A 25,511-nucleotide genomic window follows, 5' to 3' on the forward strand; every position below is an offset into this window, starting at 1 on the left:
AAATAAGAGTGAAAAACCAAGTGGGAAAAAGGGTTGGAGAATATTTAATGGATATTTAAACCTAGATTTTGTTGGAAAAGTTTAAGTAGGCTCTTAAAAGACCCCGCTGAACTTGGCACTTCCCGATGTCACCGCAAATCACTGATGCTGGGAGAAAGTGGTTCCCAAAATGTTTCTGCTTTCATGATACACAGTCAAGTTTTCTCACTCCTAAAGCAATGTTAACACTTAACTGAGTATGTGCCTGATGCTGTGCATAAGCTATAAAAAAAATAAATAAATAGGAAAGGAACAGGAAAATCATTGTTGAAAAACTTCTTTGTGATTGGCTTGAGTAGCCTGCTGGGATGGCATCCTTTAGACATTCTCTTATTAACTGCTGTAGCAGAGCCTCAGTTTTGAGATCCGTGAGCACAGCTATTATGAAGATACCAGTTTGTGAACTCTTCTTACAATCCTCCTATGTGGTGAAAATCCAGGAGCATTTCTATCCTTCCTGTCCTGGGGTGCAGGTAAAGACTCCTTCGTTGTGAATTTGAGTATCTTTTGAGTTATCTTTTGGGTATGTTAAAAAATCTATGGCCCAGGACTAATTAGTCCATCAGCTGAAAATGATTCAATTTTCACGTTTGGGAGGCACAGAGTGGGACTTCTTAAGAGATCATATGGTTGCATCCAGGCAGCAGCTCCTCAGCTAGTGATAAGGCGCATACGAAATGTGTGACCTTCTGCATCTCTATTACCTGGGAGCTCTTTCCTCCTAACTAACCATGTCTGTTAGCCCTTGTATAACCAGCTCATCGCTGCATGTAGCAGTGACGTGGGTCATGGTTTTAAGCTGTAAACATAAAGCCAGGGTGCCCTGAGGTTCAGTGCTGTGAACAAAGCAGAGGCAGCAGCTTGGACAAACCATTTTCTGCAGAAAGACCGAGTAGATACTGAATCAAGGGATACTGATTCCCTCGTTCAGGAATAAGACTGAAGGAAAAACTCCTGGGAGAGTAATTACAGTCTGTCCACTGATCGCCTTTGGCAAGCCTGACAGTGTCCTAACTGCTGATGCTGTTTGGGGTGAGGATCACTGAAAATGCAGATAAGGTGCTGCAATCCTGTAGTTACATTTATTGTCAAACCTTGCCCTCTTCATGCCTGCCTGTCTTACCCTGCATTTGCAGAAACAGTTCTGCCAGCCTGTGCAGGGCAATCATGTCTGGGACTTGCTGTTTCTGGTCTCTAGTACCACTGCTGTCCTTTGGCTTCTGGAGAGCTGCGGATGGGGAGCAAGGTTTTACATGGTCTTATGCCTTATGTGGGTATTTACCATTGCAGGGTAAGGCACAGACCTGTTCTATATGTAGGCTTAGTGGCTGAAGCCTCTAATATCTCTGGTTGGGTTTGTTTACTCAGCAGAAGGCCTTAAAGCAGCTTTCCTGCTGCTGCAGAGATCTCAGAGACTGGTGATGCCACAGGCAGGGTGCAAGCAAGGAATGCTGGGGCTCATGCACAAAACTGTCTTGAATAATCTTTTCTGTTGTCCTAAACAGACAGTACTGTACTCCCTCATCCTGCATGCATGATGCACTCTACTGGCAAGAACTAGGCTGCCCCTTTAGCATCTCTAACCTCCTACACGAAGTGAGCAGCTCCCAGGGTGGGTGCAGTGGGTTTGGAGATGCTTCTCCAATGCTGTACACAGGAGGTTGTTTTTTCTTTTCTCTGTACTGGTGACGTTCACTTCTGTGGCTGATTTCTGGGTACCATGCTTTAAAATAGAGATGTAGACAAATGGGCAAAAGGCCAGGGGAGAGCAGCACTAATTGTCAGAGCTTTAGAAAACATGACCTCTGAGGAGAGGTTGAAGAAATCAGGTGCATTTAATCTAGTATTGGTGGAGGAAGGAGAGGGATGTCATGGTTTCTCAGTACATAAAAGCTGTTGTTAAGGAAGGATGATTGATCTATTCTTTCGCTTTCACTGGGGGGAAATGATGAGACAAACCTGCCTTTACACTGCAGAGAAGTTTCAGTTTGGAAATTTAGGAAAATCCTGTGCAGTGAAATGCAGGATGAGCTTGTCCAGGGGAGCCGTGGAATTTTGACACTGGTGATTTAAAGGCATCGCTGGTCTGCTTCAGTGGAAGATAAGGGCTGTGCAACCTCCCAAGATCCCTGTTGGTGCATTTGCTCCTGTAGTTTAAGCAAAAGGGTAGGTTTGAGGCTGATGCCTGTCCCTTAGCAACCGCAAGCCTCGGCTCTGCCAACATTGCCAAGTTCACGTGGTCAGAAATGCATCAACCAGGCTCCTCAAAGCATTGGCTGTAGTTCATAAAACTGGTGTGGCTTCAGTGGATGATAAAGTAAGCTCTGTTTGTCTGCCCTGGTTTTGAGTCTTTTTTGGCTGTATCTCTATTGCAGTTGGGGATCTGATGGCAAAGAAACCCAGGCTTGCTCTAGTCTAACGTTCTGGGGTAGGAGTGGAGAAGAGGGGAGCTTGGACCTTAGTACAGGGCGGTTGTCCAAGTAAGAACACACTGTCTGGAGACTTGTTATATTGAATTTTGTGCTATGTCTTTGCTACTTTCTACAACTGAGGTACCAGGCTGACATCTGGAAGCTATGTCTTGATCAAGGCTGCCATCACCTCTGGTTGCAGGGCAGGCAGACACGGGGTGGAAGCAACCTTTCCTCTGCAGTCGTGCCATAGGAATGACTTCTACCGTAGCAACATGACTCTAGGTTCTGGAACTTTTAAATGTTATAAAATGTGAAAGTAATAACTGGTTGCTGGGAAAATATTGCAGATTAGCACAACTTGTTCTCTACCTTGACTGTTTTTATATGTGACAAGTATCATTTGCAAAAAAAAAAAAAAAGGCAGGTTTTATTATAACTCTTTTGTCTGCTTCCCTTTCAGCTTCCCAAGTACATTTCTCACAGGCATCAAATTAATTTCAGGACAAAATGTTGGTGATTCCTCCAGTTGCAGTGTGAAAAGGGGATGTGCGAGTGCGCCATTCCTGGGTGAATGTGGCAGAATTTCTCACACTCCCTCGCTCGTGATCTTGCCTACAGATCTTTCCTGGGTATAAGCTTTTTCTGTAAGGGGAGAAGGAATAGGTCTTTGCACCCACTTGGCAAGGCACAGATAAAAACATGGACCTTTAATATTAGGTTTTCCTCTTTTGCCTTGTCTCAGATACACGAATGCAGTCCTGTGGTTTTGGATAAATTCACAGATGACATTATCCCATATTTAAATACCCTACTTTTGTATTCCTCTTGCCTGAAGCTATTATTGTTGGCAGAATTGATGTCCTTTGTTTATTATGTATACCACTTACAGCCTGAACATTGGGCACCAACCAGTCTAGTTTATCGTCAGGCTGCAGTAGAGGTAGGGCATGCTTTTTCTGTTGGCTGTGTCCATGCTCTTGTGTCCCTGTCCTGAGGAGACTTCAAGCCAGTCTTCACAACAGGGATGGAGAGGGTGAAATGGCTTCCCTGTGGTCAAGCTAAGAGTTGGTCCAGTAAAGGCAGGACTTTGCATACCTTCATCTTTGGAGTGTTTGTATGACAGTCACACACTTCTGCCTGTGAGCTGATGGGCACACACACCAGGGCTTGCAAGCAGGCAGCAGAGCCTCCCACTTGCTGTGATGGATGGGGTTGTGCTCAGAGTAGCCAAGAGGAACATTGCTGACTGCGCATGGGAGCTGGGTGCAGCTGAGCCAGGGTGATGGGGAGCAGTGTAGCTGATCTCCACTCCAGCATTCGCCTTGGAGCTGGGAGTCAGGAGGTCTGGATCTTATCCATGGCTCTGACACTGAGTCACTGCATGACCTCCGGCGCTCAGATACCATGGTGATGAACACAGCACAAATGTCTAGACAGATAGATTAGATTGGATAGAGTCGGTATTTGACAAATATTTGTATATCGCCACTGTCAGTGCTCCCCTGCTATAGCCACCCAACCTGCTGGTTTCATTGGGTCTCCTACACAGCAGCAGGGGGAAGAACCACTTTTTTGCACTGAGGAAGGAGGGGACACGTAGCCACAGTGACACAGGTGCCAGTGGTGACAAACTGAAAGTAAAGCAGGCAGTAGGGCAACTGCTGGAGGAAACAACAGGGAATGGCAGAAAGTCTCCAGAGTCAGGGGCTGGCTTCACCCCAGCTCTGCTGTAGCCCTGTGCATGGCCCCATCTTTCCTCCTGTAACCAACTAGTCTGTAAGATACGCAGGCAAGTGGTGACTTCCTTCTCCTGCCATGGCTTCTATCACAAGGCCTAAGTTTCAGGAAAAAAGGACAATCTACCAAAGGGGTAACTTCCCTAAAAGCTTTCCTGTGGCATTGAGACTCTGGCACAAGGGAGGATGAAGGAGAATTGGCTTTCCCTGAAGTGACTTTTGGTTATTTTCCCACCTGGTTCCCTTGTGAAAGATGAATGCAGCATACACCAAAGATGTGGCTGGAACTGTGCCTGTGTAGGGATTCTCAGAGGCTCTGCAAGGTGTCCTGAGCACCCTACCAGTGAGTCAGGGGTGCTGGGAAAGAGCAGTACCTCTTTAAGGTTATTTGCATAGCAGGGCCTAATTACAGTTGTTGATTCCGATGTTTTCAGTGTTGTTCATATTCCATTAAAGGATAATGCCGCTTAATTTGCAGCAGAGGGTCGCGGTTAACAGTGCACCCAATCACAAGGCAGCCCTAATGACACTACTTCCCTACTTCTGGTAACACATAATTAAAAAATCACTTCATTTCCAGTTGTGTGGTTCTCCCCTCTCCCCCAATCTCCTGATTACTTTCTAAGCCATTTCATGATTATCTGTAAATATTTCAACACTTATATCTACTAATGAGTCCATGGAAGAGTTAATACCTTGAGTGGCATAACTGTTTGCCATTCCCTTTCTAGTGCCGCATTGCAAGGAGTCATTTTCCACCTTGCACATGTGAGAGGAGGGGCTTTGCTTGCAGTGGGATTCGGTTTGTGCTCTCACAGTGGGGATGACAGAAAAGGGGTAGTACTCAGGAACCCCATCTCAAGTTAGAGGAGGGGTTTTGCAGGGTTTTGTAGTAGATGTGTATCTCTACAAATTGTTTTATGTGGCTTCAACCTCAGTGAAAGGGCTGTCCTGTCTGCTGGCTGTGGGAGCTGCCTGTTAAAGGGGCTTAAGTAGAACTGGATATGAGTCTGGATCTAGCTGGGATGCTCACACATCTGGAAGTTGGCTGAAACGTCTGGTTTCTGCCTTGAGACTAATACAGGTAATACAGCTCTTGCCCTGGGAGGGCAATAGGTCTGGCTGTGGCTGCCCTTGTGCGGTGCTCCTTCACAAGCTCATCTCGCATGTCACAGTCAGTGGCACTTACTGCAGCATGAGAGTAGCTTGGTCACGGGGTAAGGGAAGATCTGAATTTCCCAGCAAACCTCTGCCGATGGCTGCAGGTGAGAGGATGTGGAGTGACATGTGCCCTGATGCCTGTTGTTGAAATGGGGAATCTGTTCTCTAATCCAAGCGCAGGTCTGCTCTGAAAAGCCGCTATACAAATGCTGCTTTCTCACTTCATAGATCTGCTTCCTGTATTTGTCTGGTATCTTGGGTATTAAAATCCACTTGGGGTTTTCAGACTGAGCACTCAGAGCTGACAGAGTGATGGAGGAGTGAGCTGAAGTATCTTTCCAGCCAGTGTGTTGCATGGGCTTGATTGCTATGTTCTTTGTATGGTCAATCAGTAACACCTTATGCAAGCCCACTGGGAGCCTACTGATGGTCTCTGAAGGCATTATTTGGAATAACCAGAGATAATTGTATAACTAGGGGGTAATTAACTTCCAGGAATTAAAGAATCAAGCATTGGCTGCACTGCTTCTAAGGGTGAGCCTGTAAAGCCTGGAATTAGAGAAATGTGCTCAAATGATTAGAGAAGAATACATGTGATTCAGAAATTTTTGATAATTGGGGAATGTGAGGCTGTTTAAAATCACATCCGTGCATTTCTAGGCAATTATTTAATAGCAGATAAGGCAGGAAGGCTTGAATATGGTCCTAACACAATCCATTTATGTTTCAGGTAACCCTGTCACAGTGGGAATGAGCATCCATATCTCCAGCATTGACCAGATCTCTGAAGTCAACATGGTAAGTTTGGGAACCAAAAAAAAACCTAATAAGCTGTTCTTCCCTTTTCTGTTTGAGGTGTGCTTCCAAAACAATGGCTCCTTGGAGCCACCTCAGATCTGAGGGTGCATTCTGAAAAGCAGGGTAGTCACACCCCTGCTTCCTTCACCTCCTACTACAGATCTTTCCTGCAGCTGGGAAGGTGTTGGAGGAGGAGTGACACTTCTCTGGTACTGAAGAAGTGGGTTTTTTCTTCTGCTCTAGACACAGAATTTTGAGGGGTGATGGGAGCTCTGGTTTAAGACAGAATTCTTCCTCACTAAACCATCAGGGATTCAAGGATGATTTCCCCACGTATGATGAAAGAGACAATCAAACACTCAACTGCGCTCTAGAAATTATATTTTTCTCCCAAATTTCTTAGCATGCTGGTTTCAGTCTGAGCCTTGAACCTTCCTCCCCCTGGGTAGCCTGTGTTACTGACATTGCCTCCCAGTTGTCCCCTGTAGCCTCAGCCCAACCCTAAGCTGAAACAACCCTGAACTCACTGAAACAATGCTTTGCAAGACAGGACTGGCATGTGGGACCTCTGTGGTACACACCTACCCCTGCTGCTGGTACTTGTGATGTGATTGGACATGCTGGAAGACTGTAGTTCTCTTCCTAACGTGTGGTAAATTCCAGTAGGGTCAGTCAATGTCTATACTGGCACACTGAAGTATCCCTGTGAACACGTGGATGGAGGAGCTCTGCTGGCACCTCTGGAGCTAGTGGCATCTTATCCAGAGTATATTCACATCCCTTATACTTCTGTGCTGGTTGTACAGCCACCTTACAGAGCCATTAATGCTTATGCCTTAAAAGAGTAGATGATAATTGTACTTTTCAGTTGACACGAAGGCAGTGGTGGCTTTACAGGCAGCCTGCGCCTGCCAAGTTGGGAAACGGTGGCTTTTCATGTTTACTGGTGGCAATTTGGCATTTCCTTGGAGATCTGCACTGGAAAGAGAGGCATCTAATGGAGCTCTGGTTTTGGTTGGCACTTTTAGGCTGGAGTTTTTCATGCCACTGAGAAGAAAATATCTGCTCGTATAGCAACAGTTTGGGGTGATGTTTGAAACTTATATTGGTCATGGTTTGGATACACATCCAAGCCTGTGTTATCTGTACCTCAGAAGCCCCTAGCATCTAGCAGAGGACATAGATTGCACTGATCACTGCCTAATCTTGCCTTCTGCCTTCCTACCCAGAGGCTTTTCCTCCAATCCCCTTTCCAAGAGGCTGAGTGGAGTGGAAGGCTGGTGGGCATCTCCTGGCAGCAGCTGTCCTGTTCCTCAGTTCCTTACCCATTCAGGAGAATCCTAGGCCAGTTTAGAGCTCTTGCTGTTCAAGTCAATTAAAACCTTGGTCTCCCAGTGCTCCTGTCCTATTTAGCTGTTTCTGGACTCTCCTGCCCTGTTTCCCTGGCCCACCAGCTATTCTGCTGTTGCATGGTGGGGAGGAGGGGAGGAGAGACAATCTGAGTAAGTCATTTTTGTTTCCAAACTGCTTGAAAATCCTGGATGCAAATGACCCAGGGTGAAGGGCCAACCATAAACATCCACGTTCTCATGAAACAGTTTCTTCTGCAGGCTCTTTGCTATCATCCCACCATTACCATAATTATCTGCATGGTGTGTTACACCTTGGTCGAGTAACAGTGACACTGGGCAGTGTGTACAGTCAGAAATTCAAGTACAGACCTATGTCCCCATTGCATTGGTTAGTTGTGTTTGAGGTTAGGCTCAACTTAGAAGAGCCAGATGGCTTAACCTAGTTCCATCTATCTTGCCTGTCAGGCCAGAGCTCAACTTTGAGTCATCTCCTCCCCCAGTCTCAACTTGGACCTGAATTTTCCTATGCGATGAACCAGCTGTCACCTTCCTTGCAGAATGAACAATTTGGGGTCTGGACCTGTAGCTTAAGACCCCAGCTTACACAGACGTAAAGGAGTGAGGGATTTAGTTCTCACCTTACCTGTACCACCTGCACTGATCATCTTCTCTAGACCTGAGAAGATAGCTGAGCACTGCAGAAGCAGGTTCAGGATGAGTCTCCTGCTGGAGATGTGTCTGTGGACTACAAAGGCTGATGAAGTGCTTTGTCATACCTGTTGTGAAGATCTGTGGCCAGGCCTTAGCAATGCTTTCCAACCCTTGCCATGGGAATGCAATGCTCTCCCCTCTCCAGTAAACAACTGCTTCCCTCTGCCTGAGAATGGCTGGAGCAAATGTGTATGCATGGAGCTGGGCAGAAACAGCAGCAATAATGTCTCTGTGGGATGCATGGGAGAGCAGGTTTCCTGGCATGGACCTTTATCCACATGCTGCTCTGGATCTTGCAGAACTTGGGCAGCCCTGTTGATGGACATTATGTGTTTTAATGGATATATATTCTTCTGCCTTTCCCTTCACGTTCATGCCATGCTCTGTTGATACTGGGAAGGCATGTCACTTCTAGGCTTCTCACTACCCCTCCTGGCTCTCTGTTTTAATTGACAAGCACAATCTGCCCATGCTTCTTGCATATATTAAGGCAAGGGGAGAATGGGGAAAAAGTGAGAACATGTGAGAACCTACACAAGATCAAGGTCTATAAGAACCATGGAGAGGTAGCTTCAGAAAGGGGGTGAAAAATCAGAATCCTCTTAAAGAGCAAACATTTAGGGAGCAGAGGAATTCTCATGTGATATAAGTTTCCTGAAGAGATTTTCTGGGCATCGCTCTTCTATGTGACAGATGCCCCAGGGAAAGGGCTGTGCCTTATCCCTGCTCTGGACATGGATACTGGCAAGAAAAACAAGGCATTTTTTGGCATCATGTGTGATTGGGAAAGGGACTGTGCAATGAATAAATTAAAGGCACACAAGTGAAGCTGTGTTGTCATGGCAACCAAATAGTTTCTATTGTTCCACAAGGAGTATTATTACTTACTGCCCCTTGTAGGATAATTAATTAATCCTCAGACATCCTTTTGGGAACAATGGCCCTGGTGCTGGGGCTGGGCAGGCTGAGGAGAGCCCCCAGCTCTCCTGTGTCTTGCCCTGGGACTCCCAGTGCCTGCTGGCTGTGTGATGGCAGGGAACAAGTGCTGTCAGTGATTAGCCGTTTCATGATTCCAGAGGTTGCTTTCCACACAAGTCCAGCTGGATGTGGAGGAATACAGCTTCACTCATGACCTAAAGAACACTCCTTGCCTTCGCTTGCATAGGAACTGTATTCCCAAAGTGATGATATAGTGACATTTCAATCCTGGAGGATAGAGGACTCTCTACAAAGGCAACACAGTTAAGTCTTTATGCTGGAAGTTCCCAGACACTCTGATATACAGAACGCTTTCCTGCTGCCTGCACATGCTGTGTGTTTCCTGGTGCCACACCATACAAATTTGATGTACCTCTATCTCCTTGAAGGTCGTGCCCAGATATTTCTCAGAAGATGGAGTCACGAGAGCATGCAGGATGTTCTTGGGTACAGTACTGGCCTTGTAATGGTCTCCCAGTGATAAGGGACCAAAACTACTACTAAAAAAAATGGCACCCTCTTCATCATAGCTGCCGCCTGTGTGTGGTCAGCCGTATGTTCAAGCTCACCTGCTAGAGTAATGCTTTATTACTGCTTACTCCTCTTAGCCCTGTGAAGCAATGCTGAGCTGCAGCCTCCATTCTTGTCAGTGACTAGAAGGATTATTTGGGGAGCCAAGATCAGTGACATCAATTGAAATGCCTAGGAAAAGGTGCCAAGGCCAGGCCAAATAGGTATCGGGGAGGGCATGTTTGACTGACAAACCCTCTGGGAAGTGCTGATCCATGAAGATGAAAAGTCTAGCTGGGAGTCTTTTCATATCCTGCACAAATTTGCAAGTTGGGGATTTAAAGGCAGTCTGCAAAGAGGAAAATCTTCATAATAATGTTCAGTAGCTCAGGAGATCTGCATAGAATGGAAGGATGGTATATCCTAGCTCTCCTTAAAGGAAATGGGCTGGATGAGTTATCTGCTGAATGCCATTTTGCTACAGATGGTTGATTGCAGTAAGCATGGAACACATGCAGGTATTTATAGATGCTCATTGGTGCATAGTGGTACTTGGACAGTGCTATGTTCAGAACTCTTAGTATGGTACCCCGGTTAATGGGGAGCCTATTAGTTCTTCTGACCCAGGAGAATGAAGAGCACTGGCAGTGTGGACCTCAAGACACCCTGCAGCTGAAGCAGCATGCAGGTTTCTGTCCTTGTGGTACATGGTCTGAGTACTGCCCAAAGTCACTATCACCTTAGTGGTCTGCTTCAACCAACCTGCTTTGGTGGATCCAATTCTGACTGTATCCAGTACCAATGGCTTCAGAAGGAGCTGGAAGTCTTTCCCCACTCTTATATGTCCTTTCAGCACACAGCTGAAGATTAGCATGTTCAGGGCATATTGTACTTTCTCTATGGTGGGACAAGAGGCTAATACTTCCAACTGTAGCCTTTCCTCTCTCTAGGTAATCTCTGGGGACATATTTTTCTAGTACCTGACAGTACAGATTCAAGCATTGATGAACTATTTCAATAAGAAGAACAACAGAAGTTCTGTATGCATTTGAAATACGAGATGGTTCCCCTTCATAACGCTTCAATTTTCGTGCCCTATGATCTGTGCAGTTTAAACCTGCTCTCTCCCGCATATCTGCACACCGTAGACAGCTTGGAGCATCCAGCCATGTAGCTGTGATTTCTTTGTGACTCCTATAATTTATTCATCCCAAGATGCTCTCCTACATCTGCAATAACATCGTTTCAGTTTGTATAGCACTAGCTTTAAAGTTTTATAAACCTGGTGACAAGTTGAAAAGTTACAAAAGGATTGTTGTAGAGGGATAGCGCAAGAAACAAGGCTTCCAAATAGAAATGTTTGCAGGAATATACGCGTTAAAGGAACGATGCCTGTGGGATTGGTAATACCTTTTGCAGTGCAGATAGGTTAGAGGTTGGTGCAAGATGCTTGGCAGAGCTGGCCTTGATGCTTCATTGCTTCCTGCTCACTACTCATGTATGACCTGTTGCCATGCTACTGTCTTGTCAGAGCAACTATACTTGTGCTGGCATAATGCCTGTTATTTCCCAACTTCCCAAAGCTTGCTTGAAATATAAACTGGCTTGTTTGGCAAAGAAGTTTTCCCTGTTTGAGAGATGTAAAACGCATCCCAAGACAGCAATGAGCAGCAACGGTTTTAAATTGGCTTTTATCTCAAAAGAAAGTGGATCAGGTTGTGTGTAAGGGTGATCTTGACCAGGGCAGTTATGCCATTGTCAATGGGGCATCACTCTTCTCACTCCATCAAATTTTCCTTCTATTAATTAGGCATGCTTGAGATAGCCTTTGTGGTGGAATCTGTCCTGATCAAGCTTTGGAGTTCTGTTTTCACTGCAATATGAAAAAGCACCAATTAGTTGAATTTCAATTCCAGTGTAAGTCATGCACAGTAATATGTGTGCTTGACTGCTGTATGCTGGGCGTATTTGATGAAAGAAGGCAGTGTGGATGGTTAGGCTCCATGAGAGGCTTTCTTTGGTACCAAACATAGCAACCTCTTAGGCTTTATATTCTCCTTTTCAGAACTCTTTGCCTTTGGACCTTTTCAGGAAAGGAGAAGGGGAAAGGCAGAAGAATATATATCCATGTGAATTGTTGATCTGGAGGCATGATGTCCAATCTATTCTCAAACTGTTCTGACAATCAAATTGTGTATGCAAAATGCTGGTTTCCTTGGGGCTGATGCAGCTTTGGCACTAGCCTGTGAGGACTCTCATCATACCCTCTGTATGCTTGCAATAACGAATATAAACAACTTTACTGCACTATGCCCCTGAAAAGGATTTTCCATTGGTATAGATGTTTGGAGCTTTAGAAACCAAGATTTTTTAAGAAGAGGCTTCTACTATTTTACTGTATCTATACTACCATATATCTTTTTCAAATATATTAGCATTTTTCTTATTCTTAACTAAGAATGTTCTGTTTTGTTGTCATCCCTGCACAGTGGAGAAATGACATACAGATATTTCCCAGGCAGTCTGTTCTATGTCCCTGGGTATCCAAAGGTTTTTGAAAAGCAAAGGTTAAAACATTTAAATCCTACAGTCTGAGGGGAGTTATATACAATGAGATACAAGTATGACATGACACTCCAGTGCTGTTAATGTTTCCATGTAGCCTAGGGTATCTCCAGCCCTGTGATACTGTGGTATCTACACTGAGCCTGTGCGTATACATTACATCTTGGTATTTAAGGCTGCTGAATATTGAAGACTGCCAAAATTTAGTGAAACTAAGAGGCAGTTTTGATGCTGAGCTGTAATGGAACTGCAGGGACTGTAGTCCTGTTGGATTGCTGTAGGTTTCTGGGATGGTAGTGTGGCAGGTAGCAAAGGATGCGGCGGAGCCTTGGTGCTGGAGAGCAGCCAGATCCTACAGTGTGGTGTAGTAAGACTGGTAAACTCTAACTTAGGGTGAGATATCCCCAGCAACAGCAAGTAGCTTGTGCATAAACATACAACCACTTGGCTAGCTGAAGGAAAGCAGCATCATCTTCATGCTTTCCCTCTGCTAGAGGGATGTTTGGAGAAACAAAAGATAGTTTTAGCAGGGTGGAGAGTAACCTCCAAACCTTCTAGACACAGCAGCTTTGAGCTGGTCTCTTCTGCAGGCAGGAGATGCCACTGCCTGCTCTGTGGCCCATCTAGGTATATGGGAAGAGTAGAAATTGACTGAGCTTCTAGAAACATCTTTGCAGCAAAGCAGATGTCAGGGACCCATCTTATCTGCCATTGCTAGATTTGAGGTTGCTTCATCTATCCTTGCAGTGGTGACATCCTGCTACTGCTGAGGCTCTGATACAGTCTAAAAAGACAAGAATCAGGTGTGGATATGTGTTCACCATATTGTGCTTTTCTTTGACATAAATCCCACAGATTATGCTGAAGGATCCCTTTAACTACGGTAGTGCATGAGGACAAGTTAAGCATCTGGCCTCAGGGGTGCTTTGCAGTGTGATTGTAGAGGGGTGTGGATGCTTAAATTTAAATAACCAGTGGTCCCCTTTCTGCCCCAAAGACAAGAATGGTCTTTCCACAGGAGAAGAGCTCTTGCACAGGATAGTTAAGAATAAAACAAACTTGTGAAAAGGCCTGAAGTGCTTCCCATTCATTGGTTCTGAAATTGGTTGCAAACAGATGAGATTGTCCTGGCTTAAAAAGGAGAAAATAGGTCAGTGTGACTCATGTGTCAATATTTACTGCATTTATGGCAACTTGCGGAAGGGAAAAATCTTATCTGTCTTCCATAATATTTCGCAGTTTATCCCATTCCCATGACAAAATTCTCCCTATGCCCTTGGTCCTGGTGTTGCTTGGCTGCAGAGACAGCCCAGTAAATTCACTACATCTTTGAGTCAAGTTGCTAAGTAACAACCCAAAGATCACAGTAGAGTTTCTTCCAATGCCGTGGCCAGCTGAAAGCTAGGGTCTGCACAAAGCAACAGGAATTCCTTCTGAGACACAGGTCTCAAGGACTTGGTGCATGTGTAGCCTGGTAAAGCAGTAGTCCTGCCAGGTCCTTGCCACTGTACTGCCTGGAGGTGTCCTCATGTGGGAGAGGACACCTTTATCCCTTCTCCTATAAAGGGGTCCCCTATGCTTGTGCTGAAGGGCTCTGATGCTTTGAACATTAATTGTGCCCTTGAATGAATGTCCTTGTTGGCTGAATTGAATGATTTTGCCATGCACATAGAGCATTAGATGGTGAACTGTGGAAACCTAGCTGAAACAAGCTCTCTGTTGAAGAAAGACCGTGAACTGCTAAACTAGAGAATGTGTTTCTGCCCCTGAGGCTTTCTATTCTACAATGCTTGTTTCTTCCTAGGCATCTTGCAGCATTCACATGATATTTTAATGGGAGAATTTCCAGAAATCTTTGTCTGCATAACTGGAAAGTGTTGATTATGGCAAAGCTGCTGGGTAGACTGGCTGATTCCTAGCCTGGACCTTGACGTTTGCAGCACAAATAAAAAGTGGTGGCAATGCTTGTTCCAAATGATTCCCCCTGTGTCTCTATCCATGATGCTGTTATCTCTATGAAGCAGCTTTTGAAGTCCTCCAGTATCACCAGTTCAAGCCCCAGGAGGGTTGAGTCAACCCTGCTCCAGTGCTCAGAAGCAGAGTTCACACGTTTTTCTCACTAGGCAATTTCCCAAATGGGAGCATCTTTGTGCTCTCATGAAGAGGCTAAGTTCTCTCTGCATTTCGTTAGGTGACTCCACCCCACGGCAGGAAAGAAGTCATGTTGGAGAGGATGAGAGTCCATGGCTATATAGTTTGCAGCATGCTTTCAGCTGAACAGTGCTATGTATTGCAGTGCTCCATCTGTTCCTGTATCAGCCAAGTTATCTTTAGATCTGAACCTGTCAGTGTTGTATGGTGGTGGCATGAACTGCTTCAGCTTGCACCCTGGCATTCCTGTAGTAGTTAGAATTGCTACTGCAGCAAACTTTGCCCAGGATAAAAATGTCATCTTGTCTTTTATTTTCCTGCTTTAGTTTTATTCAGGTTTTTACACAGGCAGAACTCCCACAACCTTTATATATATATTTTTTTATATATATATTAAAAAGCTGCCAGTATTTGAGAGCAATGTTCCAAACTGCCACCTGTTTCAATAGCAATACTGCAGCATTGGAGAGAATTACTGCAGAATGTTGAAGTATCTTCCCACAAGTGAAACCTTCGTGTGGTTTGACTGAAAACCAAATTAGATGCTGAGAATCTGACCTTCTGACATCTTGTCATATATACATTTAAAGCATCTAGCAGCAGAGAGTGCATGTGCGCAAGAGTGCCAGCGCCTCAATATAGAACCTAAATCCAAATACAAGTGTGTGCGTGTGGTGTTGCTATTTGAATATGTAAATAAATGCGGCTATATATATCTCTATATGTTATGTACATGTTAAGTGAAGGTGGCAGATATGACAGCTGAATAGCTTTGCTGTTTCTGAATGCTGGTAGAAGCTCCCTGCATGCTCCCTACCTCTCTCGTGCTTGCTCTTACCCCTCTCAGCCTTTCTTCTATCACATTTTTCAGGCCTCTGGAGAAGATTGTGTGTGGGGACAGGAGTTGTTAATATTCTGAGTCTGTGCTGAGTTGCTAGGCTACAGAGAAAAATGAACATTCAAGGAAAAGGGATGGTAAAAGGAAGAGGATCTGCTGAGCTGTTTGGAGATCCAGAAAGGTCCTTCAGTCAGACAGAAGGGATCTTTTGGGGCAAGGAAAGTGTCCATGCACGTGGGGTGAAATGAGGGTAGTTTCTGCTGCCTGACACAAGTAGAGTCTCAGGTCAGCTTCAGCCAGAAAAATGGCAGAGGAAGGAGTAAAAGGCAAGATGCACTGGCCTCTTCTATGTGACTGCTTGCAAGGTATGCACAGCTGGCCTTCTGGTGTCTGTGCCAGGGTGCAGTGGGTCACCAGGTTGGAGTATTCCCTCTTTGCAGGGTGTGCTGAGCTCCCATCTGAGGCTCTAGTGAAGGGGGAAGCAGACCCAAAACACTCACGGCTCACAGGTTGGACCTCATCTCCTTTTTCCACTGCAGCAAACTTCCATCACAGTAGCTCCTTTAACTTCAGTGTGACTGCAGAGGAAGGCAGCCATTGGCTTGTATTCCCCTGTCCATCCCCTTTGATACATTCCTAGGTCATGGATACCCTGTTATCTGTAAAGAGTTTGCAACTAAGGTTCAAGGGGACTTGAGGTTTTACAATACACAAGCTCCTGTCCAAGCCTAGTTTTCCTGAGTCTTAGTCTAATTCCTGAACCCAAAGCCTCTTCGTTTTCAACTGTCCCCCCATGAATGAGTGTCAGGTATTTAGCTGTACAGGCTGTGAACCATCAGACCTACCTTGTGTCTACTCTTCTGGAAGGATGGCTTTACCCTATGCTCCTGTTCCTTTCCACCAGATTTCTGTACCCTCTCAGTGTTACTAGCTGTATCAGAACCCTCAGAAAAATCAAATAGCGCTTTTGGGTATTTTTATTATCTGGATACTTTATTTACCGAGCTCACATGGGCTCCCTGCCAACAACTTTCAGCCAGCTCTGCAAATAGAGCTCCTTGGCTCCAGGACTGTTGGTCCTGGTACTGCAGAGAGCACTCACTCAGCATGGACAGAGACTGCAGCTTGCTCTCTGCCATCCAGTTGGCTATGAAGTCAAAGTCTGCTTGCTTGTGGACCTCCACAGCCTGCTGAAATCTCCTTTTGTTTCATGCATCCAGCTTGACTTGCTCAGCAGAAGCAGCAGTGTTTCATACAGCTGCCTTTTGAATGCTATTGTCAGTTAACTACAGGGCACCCATCCATCAGGTTTATGAACCTGCAGCAAAGACTCGGGTTGCTAAAGTGGGGGAATGATAATATGGGCCATATTGTATTCTCTGCTGCTGGTGGCAGCCTGGATTGGTTCCTTTGGTTTTATCCTGACTTAAGCAAGGGCAGACTAACCCATGGATGGAGGCAGAGGTAGATTGAGGGACCACAGATATGGCTGTGCAGAATACTCCTATGTAGAAGCAGTCACCCCAGATCTACAACTGGGTCTCTGCAGGCAGGAGTCTTAGGGTTTTCAAGTGCCATAGGTTGCATCCAGCTTACTTGGGCTTGTTGAAAAGTAGGTCTTCTTTTTCAAAGTACAGGGCTGTTATTCTTTACCTTTTGGAAACCACCATTGACCTAACTGTTCTATTGCCAGAAATAGATTTTACTCTTCCCCATTTCACCATCTTATCTGCTTACGCCCAGTTATCCTTCCTACATGATCCAACTTTGCTTTCTGCAGGAAATAAACCCATTCTAACTGCTTGGTCAAGCCAATCTGTGCCAGCCTAGTTGAGGTGATCTGCTCAGGACGCCTTAGCTGTCTTACATCATTTAAAGGATTTGTTAGACTCTGGCCACCTCCTGGGCAATGACGTCTTTGTGACAATTTTCAGAACCTGGAATGTCGAGCTTTCCTTCTCCAAGTTAAAACAGTGTCTTTAAATTACTGCATGTCTTGATAAATGTTGCAGACAGCCTCATGGTTTCAGTGCTCAGAGCTATGCGTACAGCATTTTATTCACCCTATATAGTAGCATTGCTTCATTCATAACATGATTCTTTACCTATACAGCCCCAAAACTGCATTGGTGGTCTTGACTGCTACAGGGAATTACAAGTTTTATTTATTTATTTATATTTTCCCCAGGGAGAAAAAACAATTTCTGTTCATTACACACTTAGCACTTGCCCAGAGATGTGGGGATCCCAAACTGCAGCAGGGAGGCAAGTTAGAATCAGTGTCTTATTTTTACAGCTAAGAGAAAATGAGGCAGAGGTGAAAGTGCCCAAGGTCTTCTACAGGATTAGCATTAAGTGAGATGAAATTGATACCCAGAGGTGTTTTCTAGATTTCTTAGTTCCAGTGAGCTACTAAACCCCTTAACTGCTTTGCTTCCCATTCCCCCAGCCTTTTTCCCCCATAATCTCTACTAGCCAGTGTCTGTGTGGAGGGCTGCAGAGCTTCTCCTGCTTGGGGCCGTCTCTGACTTGATTGGTGTCCAGTAAAGCTCTTGGCAAGGTGGAGGGGATGTTTCATTTAAATATGAGAGATACAGAGCAATGAAAAGTTCTGGGAACGTTTTGGAGAAATTACATTTTTCCAAGTTGCTCCTGCTAGAAAGCCTATTGAGTTTTAATCTCTTGAAGTGAGCATCTCAGCAGGCAACAAGTAAGAAAATCATCACCAGGTGAAAGTTCTCTGATGGTGCATGCAGAGGCTGTGAAGCCCCTTTGGAAAGGTTTAAGGAGCATCATTGGTCTTCTAGCATCACCTTTCCCTTGACATGAACCAGTTTTCTTCCCCTGTCCTTCTGAGGGCTTTAGAAACTGATATCTTCACTAGTCACTGTTCAGATGTCTCACTCAAATTTAATTTACTCTATTAAGCTGGTTGTTGCATGTTTAATTAAATGCAAAGTGATTATTAAAAACATTTTTTAGCTTTAATGGCTGTATATTAGATATGCCAATATGCACATGCAGGAGGACACTTGCGACATGCTTGTAAGGCAGTAAGGGTGTCACTGGGAAAGCACAAAAAGATGGGTTGGGAGAGGGGAAAAGAGGTGGGATGCAGGCGCCAGCTCTGTCCTACGACTTCTAGGTGTGCAGAAGGCAGCTGTGTAGCATACTAGGTTAGTGCAGGCAAACAGTGGAAGGTAAAGATGGTCTTTCTGAAGAAATTACCCAGCTGGTGATTTGCTGCCTGAACTCCCCCTCTTTTAAGTGAGCATCTTGCCTGTTTTTAGCTCTCCTGGTATTACAATGAGTCCTTAGCAGTTCCCAGCCCATCTAGGACAAGAGGGTAGTGTAAGCACTATTCCCTTTGACTTTCTGTCTGAAAACAGGTCAAATCCATGCACCACCTTTTAATGAATTTAATGTATAGCCTTACATCTCTAGCCTTACTTGGCTGTCTGGACAAAACATGGCTTTCTGTGCTGGTTTAGCATGGGAAGGATTTTTATGTTACAGTGAGGTTTGGAGTGGAAACTAGGTAGTGATGCAGAAATTGGAAGGTCAAACAATCCTGCTTTGGGGGTAGAATGGGCACGGGGTTTTGCTCAGCTCACAAGTTTGTGGACAACCTAGGGAGGAGACCAGATCAGCAGAAATAGTATGCGGTAGCTCACAGCTTTTATGGCTTAAGAATAGAAACTGCCTGGCATTGTTTTCTAAGAGCTTGCTGAGGAAGATTTCATGCTGCAGGTGGTGATTTTGGGATTGCTGCCTGTAACACTGAACAGGGTTGCTGTGTTGCATGTGCTCATAGAGCACGTGATATTCATCCCTGTGCCCATCAGTTCTGGCTTTCTCCTCCTGATCTCTACTTCCACCATCACTGGGGCTATTAAGCAAATGACATGTAGTGCTGCCTTCTGCTCAGATAAGGCATTGATATGCAGGCCTTGAAGTCTGAAAGTCCTGTTGTGGGCAGATAATGCCCTTTTGGCTTAGGACCCATCTAGGTATGTCCTCTATCTCGCACCTGCAGGATCAGTGCCAACCCAGATGTTGAAGGGCTAAGGCATGGCAGGAGAGAAATAGGGCAACACAGTGATGCTTTGCTTGCACGCCCTCAGTTGTTGAGAATATAGCTGATACCTGTCCCAGTTTCTGGACATGCATTCAGCAATTAAACACATGCAAATTAATGCAAAAGTAGATCAGATTAGTGAAGGGAGCATCTCCATGCAAAGTATTTCTCAGGTCCTAAAGGAAATGAGTTCAAGAGCACAAAAACCTGCAGCACAGGAGGGCATAGAGTGATCCTAGAAGCTAACTTTTCCTGTCACCTTATATTACTGGCAGAGAGATTGCAGGTGGAAGATGCTCTTCCTGATGCCCAAGTCAGTGCTGACATCTGGTTATTCAAAAATAGGGGATGCAGAAAGAGACTATGGCTTGTGTGAAGCACAGGGAGAAGGGCAGTATCTAAAACAGTTGTCACTTTATGTATAACAGTTATGCAGAATATCAGACTTGTAAACTGGGCACTGGCTTGTACCAAAAGAGAAATTAAAAGCAGTCTTTTGGCAGAATACTCTCCCCATGAAAAGTACAGAAAGTACAAGAGCTGCTGCCTCCTGCCCTTAGCAATGGTAAGAGTCTGAACAGACTTTGTGCTGTCTTAGAGCTAGAAAGACTGCCATCAGGTATTTACTTATGTCAGATTTACTGGTACTTGTTAAGGTCTGGGACCCATTGATTCATCTTCATGGAAATGGACAATCCCTTATGAGGGCAAAGTAGTTTTTTTAAGCTCTACTAAGGAAGAGCTGTGGCCCTCTAGCTCCGTCCTTCATGTATTCTGTACATTTCACACTGCTCCAGTTCTTGGCCACTGATTGCAGACACATCCTGTCTCCTCCCCTTGAATGTAATTCCTCTTATTTCCCTACCCTCTCCTTAAAATGAAACATACTTGAGGACTACTTTGTCCTTTAATTTCTTTCTCAAGAATGACGGGAACAGAAGATGGTGTTTAATCATCAAAGAAGTTGAAGCCAGCGAACTGTTCATTAGTCTCTGGCAGTGGCAGCTTGGTTTTTACTAAGTCAGATGTTCCATTTTTCTCCTCCTTTCTGGAGCATCTTGGCTTTCCTAATGTTCTTTTTTGATCTTGGACAAGGAGACCATATGTCATTTGCTTATATGGGGAAGGACTTCCATTTGGTCAACTCTCCAAAAGAAGGTGTTTTATCAAAGTCAGGGTGGAGGAGAAATGGGGAGGAAAAAGTCAAGTGGTGCAGATAATGCTAGAGGCAAGTTGCGAAATCTCCTTTATCTCTCAAGCCCAAAGTCATGCAGCAGCAGAAGAGCAGTGTGTGTCCTCCCCTGCAGAAGAGTTATTGCTTCCAGTACCTTACAAGTGCTTGCTGAAACACAACCTCCACTGGCAGCCCGAAACTGTCAACTTTACTTTCAAAGCCTCCAAAAGGTATCAGAGTCATTTGCCACCCACAAAATGGACTTGGCACAGGCAACACCCAGGTTGACAGAAATACTGTATTTTGAGCAAAGATCTGACCCTTTCACATACGTTATTCCTCCCATTTCTAATCCTGACTTCTGAATCTAGTGTAGCCCCAATGAGCATGTGCACTTCTGCCTCTAGACAAGCCTAGTAATAGGGACTCTGTAGGTCACAGCACAACTGAAAATGATGTGAGCCAACCTGCCAGTGATCTGCATCTCCTAGGAGATGTGCTGAGGGTTTATGAAGCAGCCTGCCCGGGGGGATGCTCCTGGTGTCTTTCTGGGAGATGGAGCTCCTGCCTTGCAGCAGGAGGTTCTGCTTCCTTAGGCTATTCCTTCCTGTTAGTCACTTCCTTTTATGACTTTGACTGTGTTTTCCACATTAATGCTTAGACCTCCCAAAACACTGTTATGTTCCTGTCTCCATGCTTTTGTTCAGCTAATACCACAGGCCTTGTGGAAAGTTATTTTCATTACTTTGCCTTGTACAATGTCCATTGCAGGATGTCAGACACTGTCATCATACGGCTCTGTCCTGTGTTTAACCCATTCAGCAGTTCTCCCCCAGTGACAAGCTAAACAGTGGAACTCACTTTCCATAGTCACAAGATTGCAGATACCAAAGGCTCAATATTCTGAGAGATAAAACAAGCTCTCAGAAGAGAAACTGAGTAGCTTCAATTCAGAAGCTGCCAGCTCTGGCTCAGGAGATCCTTAAGCTTCAAGTAGCTGGAGAGCTAAGGATCACAACAGATTCTCTTTTGCTTATATTCCTCCCTGCTATTCTATTCACTGTTCCTGAAGACAGGCTACAAATGTAGAACGACTTTTTGGTCTGACACAGTACCACTGTGTCTCCAAATGAGTGCAAGCATGCTTGTAAGAAAACCCCTTGGGACATATACCATGTTTGCTCTGCATGCTGACACACAACTGTGCAGGAGAAGGGCAGCTCTTTCTGAAGAAGGGGGATCCTTAATTTTGGACCCTTTCACCGTGGTGAGCAGAAAGGGACATAGGATGCTATACTGAAAATGGGCCAACTTATCTCCCTTCTTGCTGTGCCTCAGCTGCTGTTGTTCCCTTAGACTTATCTCTCCTGTCCTCTGAGAAACTGGGGAATCCCTGTGCATGCTTCAGTGAATTTGTTGCCTCTGGGGTCCTGCAGGAAATACCTTCCTTCATCCATGCCCTCTTGTAACATTTCAGCTTTTCACTGTTCAGTTCTCCTACATCATCTTTGGTTTGGGGTCTCTGCTGAGTTTCAGAAAAGGCTGTGATTATCAGTCTTCTCCTCTTGTCTGGAGGTGGATGCTAGCAGCCCTGTCCTCAGTAGCTGTCATTTCAGCATGTGAGGCCACCAGCTAAGCTCCTCTTCCTTCCCAGGGGCTTTTGTGTGCCTCTAGGTGACCTGTCCTCCCTCCTTACATGGAGGCACCTCTACAACATGAGCATGCGCTGGCTCCACGTGTTGCTCTCACCTCTGTTTGTGTGCATCATACAGCAAGAAGGAGGAGACAGAAAGAGCAAAGCCTTTGGAAAACCTGGGCACAGGGAGGTAAATGAGGTGGGACTGATAGCTCACAAGGAGCTGCTCAGCAGAGCAGGCTGAATGGAAGCATGAGAAGTGGGGTCCCACAGGGATGGCCATGCTGAGAAGCTTTCCAGCAGCATCAGGAACTGTCTTGGCTGTGTGGGGGGCTGGAGGGGAGCTGTAGAGTGGTCTCACATGTAACAGGGACAGGGGATCTTGCAGGGCAGGGAAGGCAGCGCAGCAGTGCTGTGGTAAGTAAAGGGGATGGAAACAGCGCTGGAGCTGTGCAGCTTGTGAGCTACTGGGTACCAGACTTCTGGGACAAACCAAGGGCTAGTGGAGATGGAGGGGAGAGGAACAGCTTTTTTTTGAAGCGCACAAGCTCTCATAGCATAAGGGGCATGTGATTTGTAAGTCAGTGAGTCTTAGCACAGCTCATCTGGGTCTCAAAACAAGCTTTCCTCTTGCCAGTGCTGTTGTCTACAGCATTTCAGCTTCTTGCAGTGGGATGCTGGTCAGGGTAGGTACAGGCTGACATGACCAGTTAAGCTACAAAACCTAGCCAGAGAAAGTTTGCAGTTATCTTTGGAAAGCTTGCTTTTCCTGGGGGTGGAAAATGGAGGACCAGGTAGAAGATAGAAGCACAGAACTTCTGCTCATGTCCACCCTTCAGAAGCCCCTATTCCTTTTCTCCAGTCTTTGGTTTTCAGAAGCAGAAATCCCAGTTCACACTGAACAATCCCCAAAGGTTTATGCAGTGTAATGTTGCAATGTATCTCCCTTCTACAAGGCTTGCCCCTGCTTCTATAGTAGCCACCAGATGAAGCAGGAGGTTACATGGGGTAACCTGGAACATTCATGCTCCCTCCAGTGTGGTCCTGGTGCAGTAGGTGTACCTGGCAGGGAGCTCTCTGCAAAGCTCTCCCATCCTTGTCACAGCAGTAACTGGCCTTGGCCATACCTTGGCCCTGCCTGAGCATTTTACAGTCCTCTGGAAACACCTCTGTGGGGTGGACACTTGTCCTGTTCTTTTCCTTCTGCCCAGAAATCCTGCCCACTGTTCAGCAGTGTGATGGGATAGGGAGAGCAAGAGAATGTGAAGTGGAGCACACAAACCAGCAGAAAGAGAGGGGCTGAGGGAAACCTCAGGCACTACATGAACCATTATTATGAATTGCTCCAGACTTCCATGATGCTGCCCAAAGAAATCTATTGTTCCAAGAAGTCCAGGAAGATTGGAGAACGTTGCTCAACTCGGGGCTGGGCTGGGCTGGAGGTTCTTCCCCAGAAACCTCTCTGCACCTGAAGAACACCATCAGCTTTATGGTTAGGGTGTAGGCTTTTATTCCTGCACCGTTCTGAGTTTGTTCCCATCACTTGGTAAGCACCTTGTCCCTTTTGTCTTCTGGAGAATCACTGCCACCTCTTCTTTGCTGCTGCTTGAAGGCTGGCAGGAGCCTGCAGTGACAGCAGGGTGGCCTGCTGAGGGGTGAGGTGTTGCAGGGCTCTGTCAAGCGTTAGGGAAATGCAGGTCAGTGAAGCAGCTTGCCAAGATGTGCGGGTGGAGTCCTCAAGGGGGAGGATGGAAATGGTGCCTCTTCCCACAGGCTTGTTACCAATGAGGGTAAGAGGCTCCAGGAACTCAGGCATTCTCCTCTGTGCTCTCACTGCAATGCAGGTCCAAACACCTGGGAGGGGAACCAGGAAGAGCATGTTCCTTTGCAAGGTCTTAACCGAAATGAGTATGTTTGTGCCCCTGAGAGATGGACTGCGAGGCTTCTGAGGCAGGAGATTAACAGTCCTTTACAAAGCAAAGCAAAACCGCTTCTTGGCCAGAAAGCTGTCACTGTGTTTTTTGTTCTTTCCAATATGACACAGAAAGTGACAGATATAGCTTTTGTATCTAGTTTACACCGCAGATTTTGTTCTGTGACCTTTTGGATATGCATATGGTTCTAGATTTCTGAATCATGTTTAGATGCCCAAAATCTGGCATACCCATAGTGTGGGATTATTTGAGCTTGTTTTCAGATGTGTTAATCAAACCTGGCTTCAAGGAAGTCAATAGGAGAAAACAGGCCAGCAGGATACTTCTGTACTCAGCCCAGATGTTACCACATGAGCAAGGTCCTCACCAGCCCCTCACACAGAGCTGGAATTTGCAGAGCAGAAATGCCCATCGTGCAAATCTGTGTCAAAAGGATTCCTGTGGCACTGTAGGTATCTGCTTGGGAAAAGAAAATGTGTCTCTGCCCCCCCTATTGTAGATCATTGCATGTGTTTGCAAAAATGCTTTTTATTTAAGGGCTTCTGAAAAATCACTGACTTCTGTAAGGCCACTGTCAGCAAGACTTTTGCCCACTTCTTTAACAACATCTTGTTATTTTAATGTCAGTTGTTTTACTCCCAAAAATCTTGGCTCAGAACCTGTTTAAAACCTGTTGTGAGAATGTTTTCCATCATTGGTGGGTACGAGACCCCTTCCTGTACTACTCGTTTTACCTGAGAAGAAACAATTGCTCTTTTACTTTGGTGCCACAATACTGTGCCTCTGAACAAGCTGATCCTGTTACCATCCAGCAGTTAGTATGGTTTCTGCAGAACTAGAGCCCCTCTCTACCAGCTCTCCCTGCCTTCTATAAAATTCTTGTCTTAGCAGCAGTGTCAACTGAGCAGGAGAGGAGCAGAAGATATGTATGGCATTGTTCTAGCTGGGGATAGTCAGGAAACTGCCCCTTTACTGGTGGATCATGCTCCACTGGTGACAGATTTCCTTCACATATGTCCCTTCCTGAGAATCGCAATGAGCTCCCAACTTAGCTCATATAACAAGGCAAGTGCTAATAGCTGGTCACGGCTGGCCTGGGTTGACTTTGAAACCTTGGCCTCGAGGTGAGATTCTCTATGTGCCCTTTGGAATCTCCAGAATTTCTGCTCAAACTAAAACTGGCTTTTACCAACTGTGTGGTAAGAAGCAGTGGCTGAGCGTGACTGCATTGTGTCCAGACACCTTTATGTGACTAATTGGGAGATCAATCCTTGAAGTCTTAAGTGCAGTGTAGCCCACTGTTGGTTGACATCCTTTAGTGCTACTGTAGTCAGAACTACTAGTACCTTTGCAGGCAAACTCTACGCAGACTGGCACAACAAAGTGGGATGCAGTTTTGCTTAATCAGAGTCATGTAATGTCTTTTCATCCCCTAC

At 45.5% G+C, this 25,511-nt stretch overlaps 1 protein-coding gene across 2 annotated transcripts in view; it reads left to right on the forward strand.

Moving 5' to 3' along the window:
• LOC134175020 (gamma-aminobutyric acid receptor subunit beta-4) overlaps nucleotides 1–25,511 on the forward strand; it is a 72,843-nt gene that overhangs the window by 21,412 nt on the left and 25,920 nt on the right. For both annotated transcript variants that reach the window (XM_062640432.1, XM_062640431.1), the window contains exon 3: nucleotides 6,081–6,148. In XM_062640432.1, the coding sequence (XP_062496416.1) occupies nucleotides 6,081–6,148 (68 nt within the window). The remainder of the gene's footprint in view (nucleotides 1–6,080; nucleotides 6,149–25,511) is intronic.

The sequence above is a fragment of the Pezoporus occidentalis genome, unplaced genomic scaffold (assembly GCF_034315485.1).
Source record: "Pezoporus occidentalis ecotype Australia unplaced genomic scaffold, CSIRO_AGI_Poc_V1 ctg65, whole genome shotgun sequence".
In the NCBI taxonomy this organism is placed as follows: domain Eukaryota; kingdom Metazoa; phylum Chordata; class Aves; order Psittaciformes; family Psittacidae; genus Pezoporus; species Pezoporus occidentalis.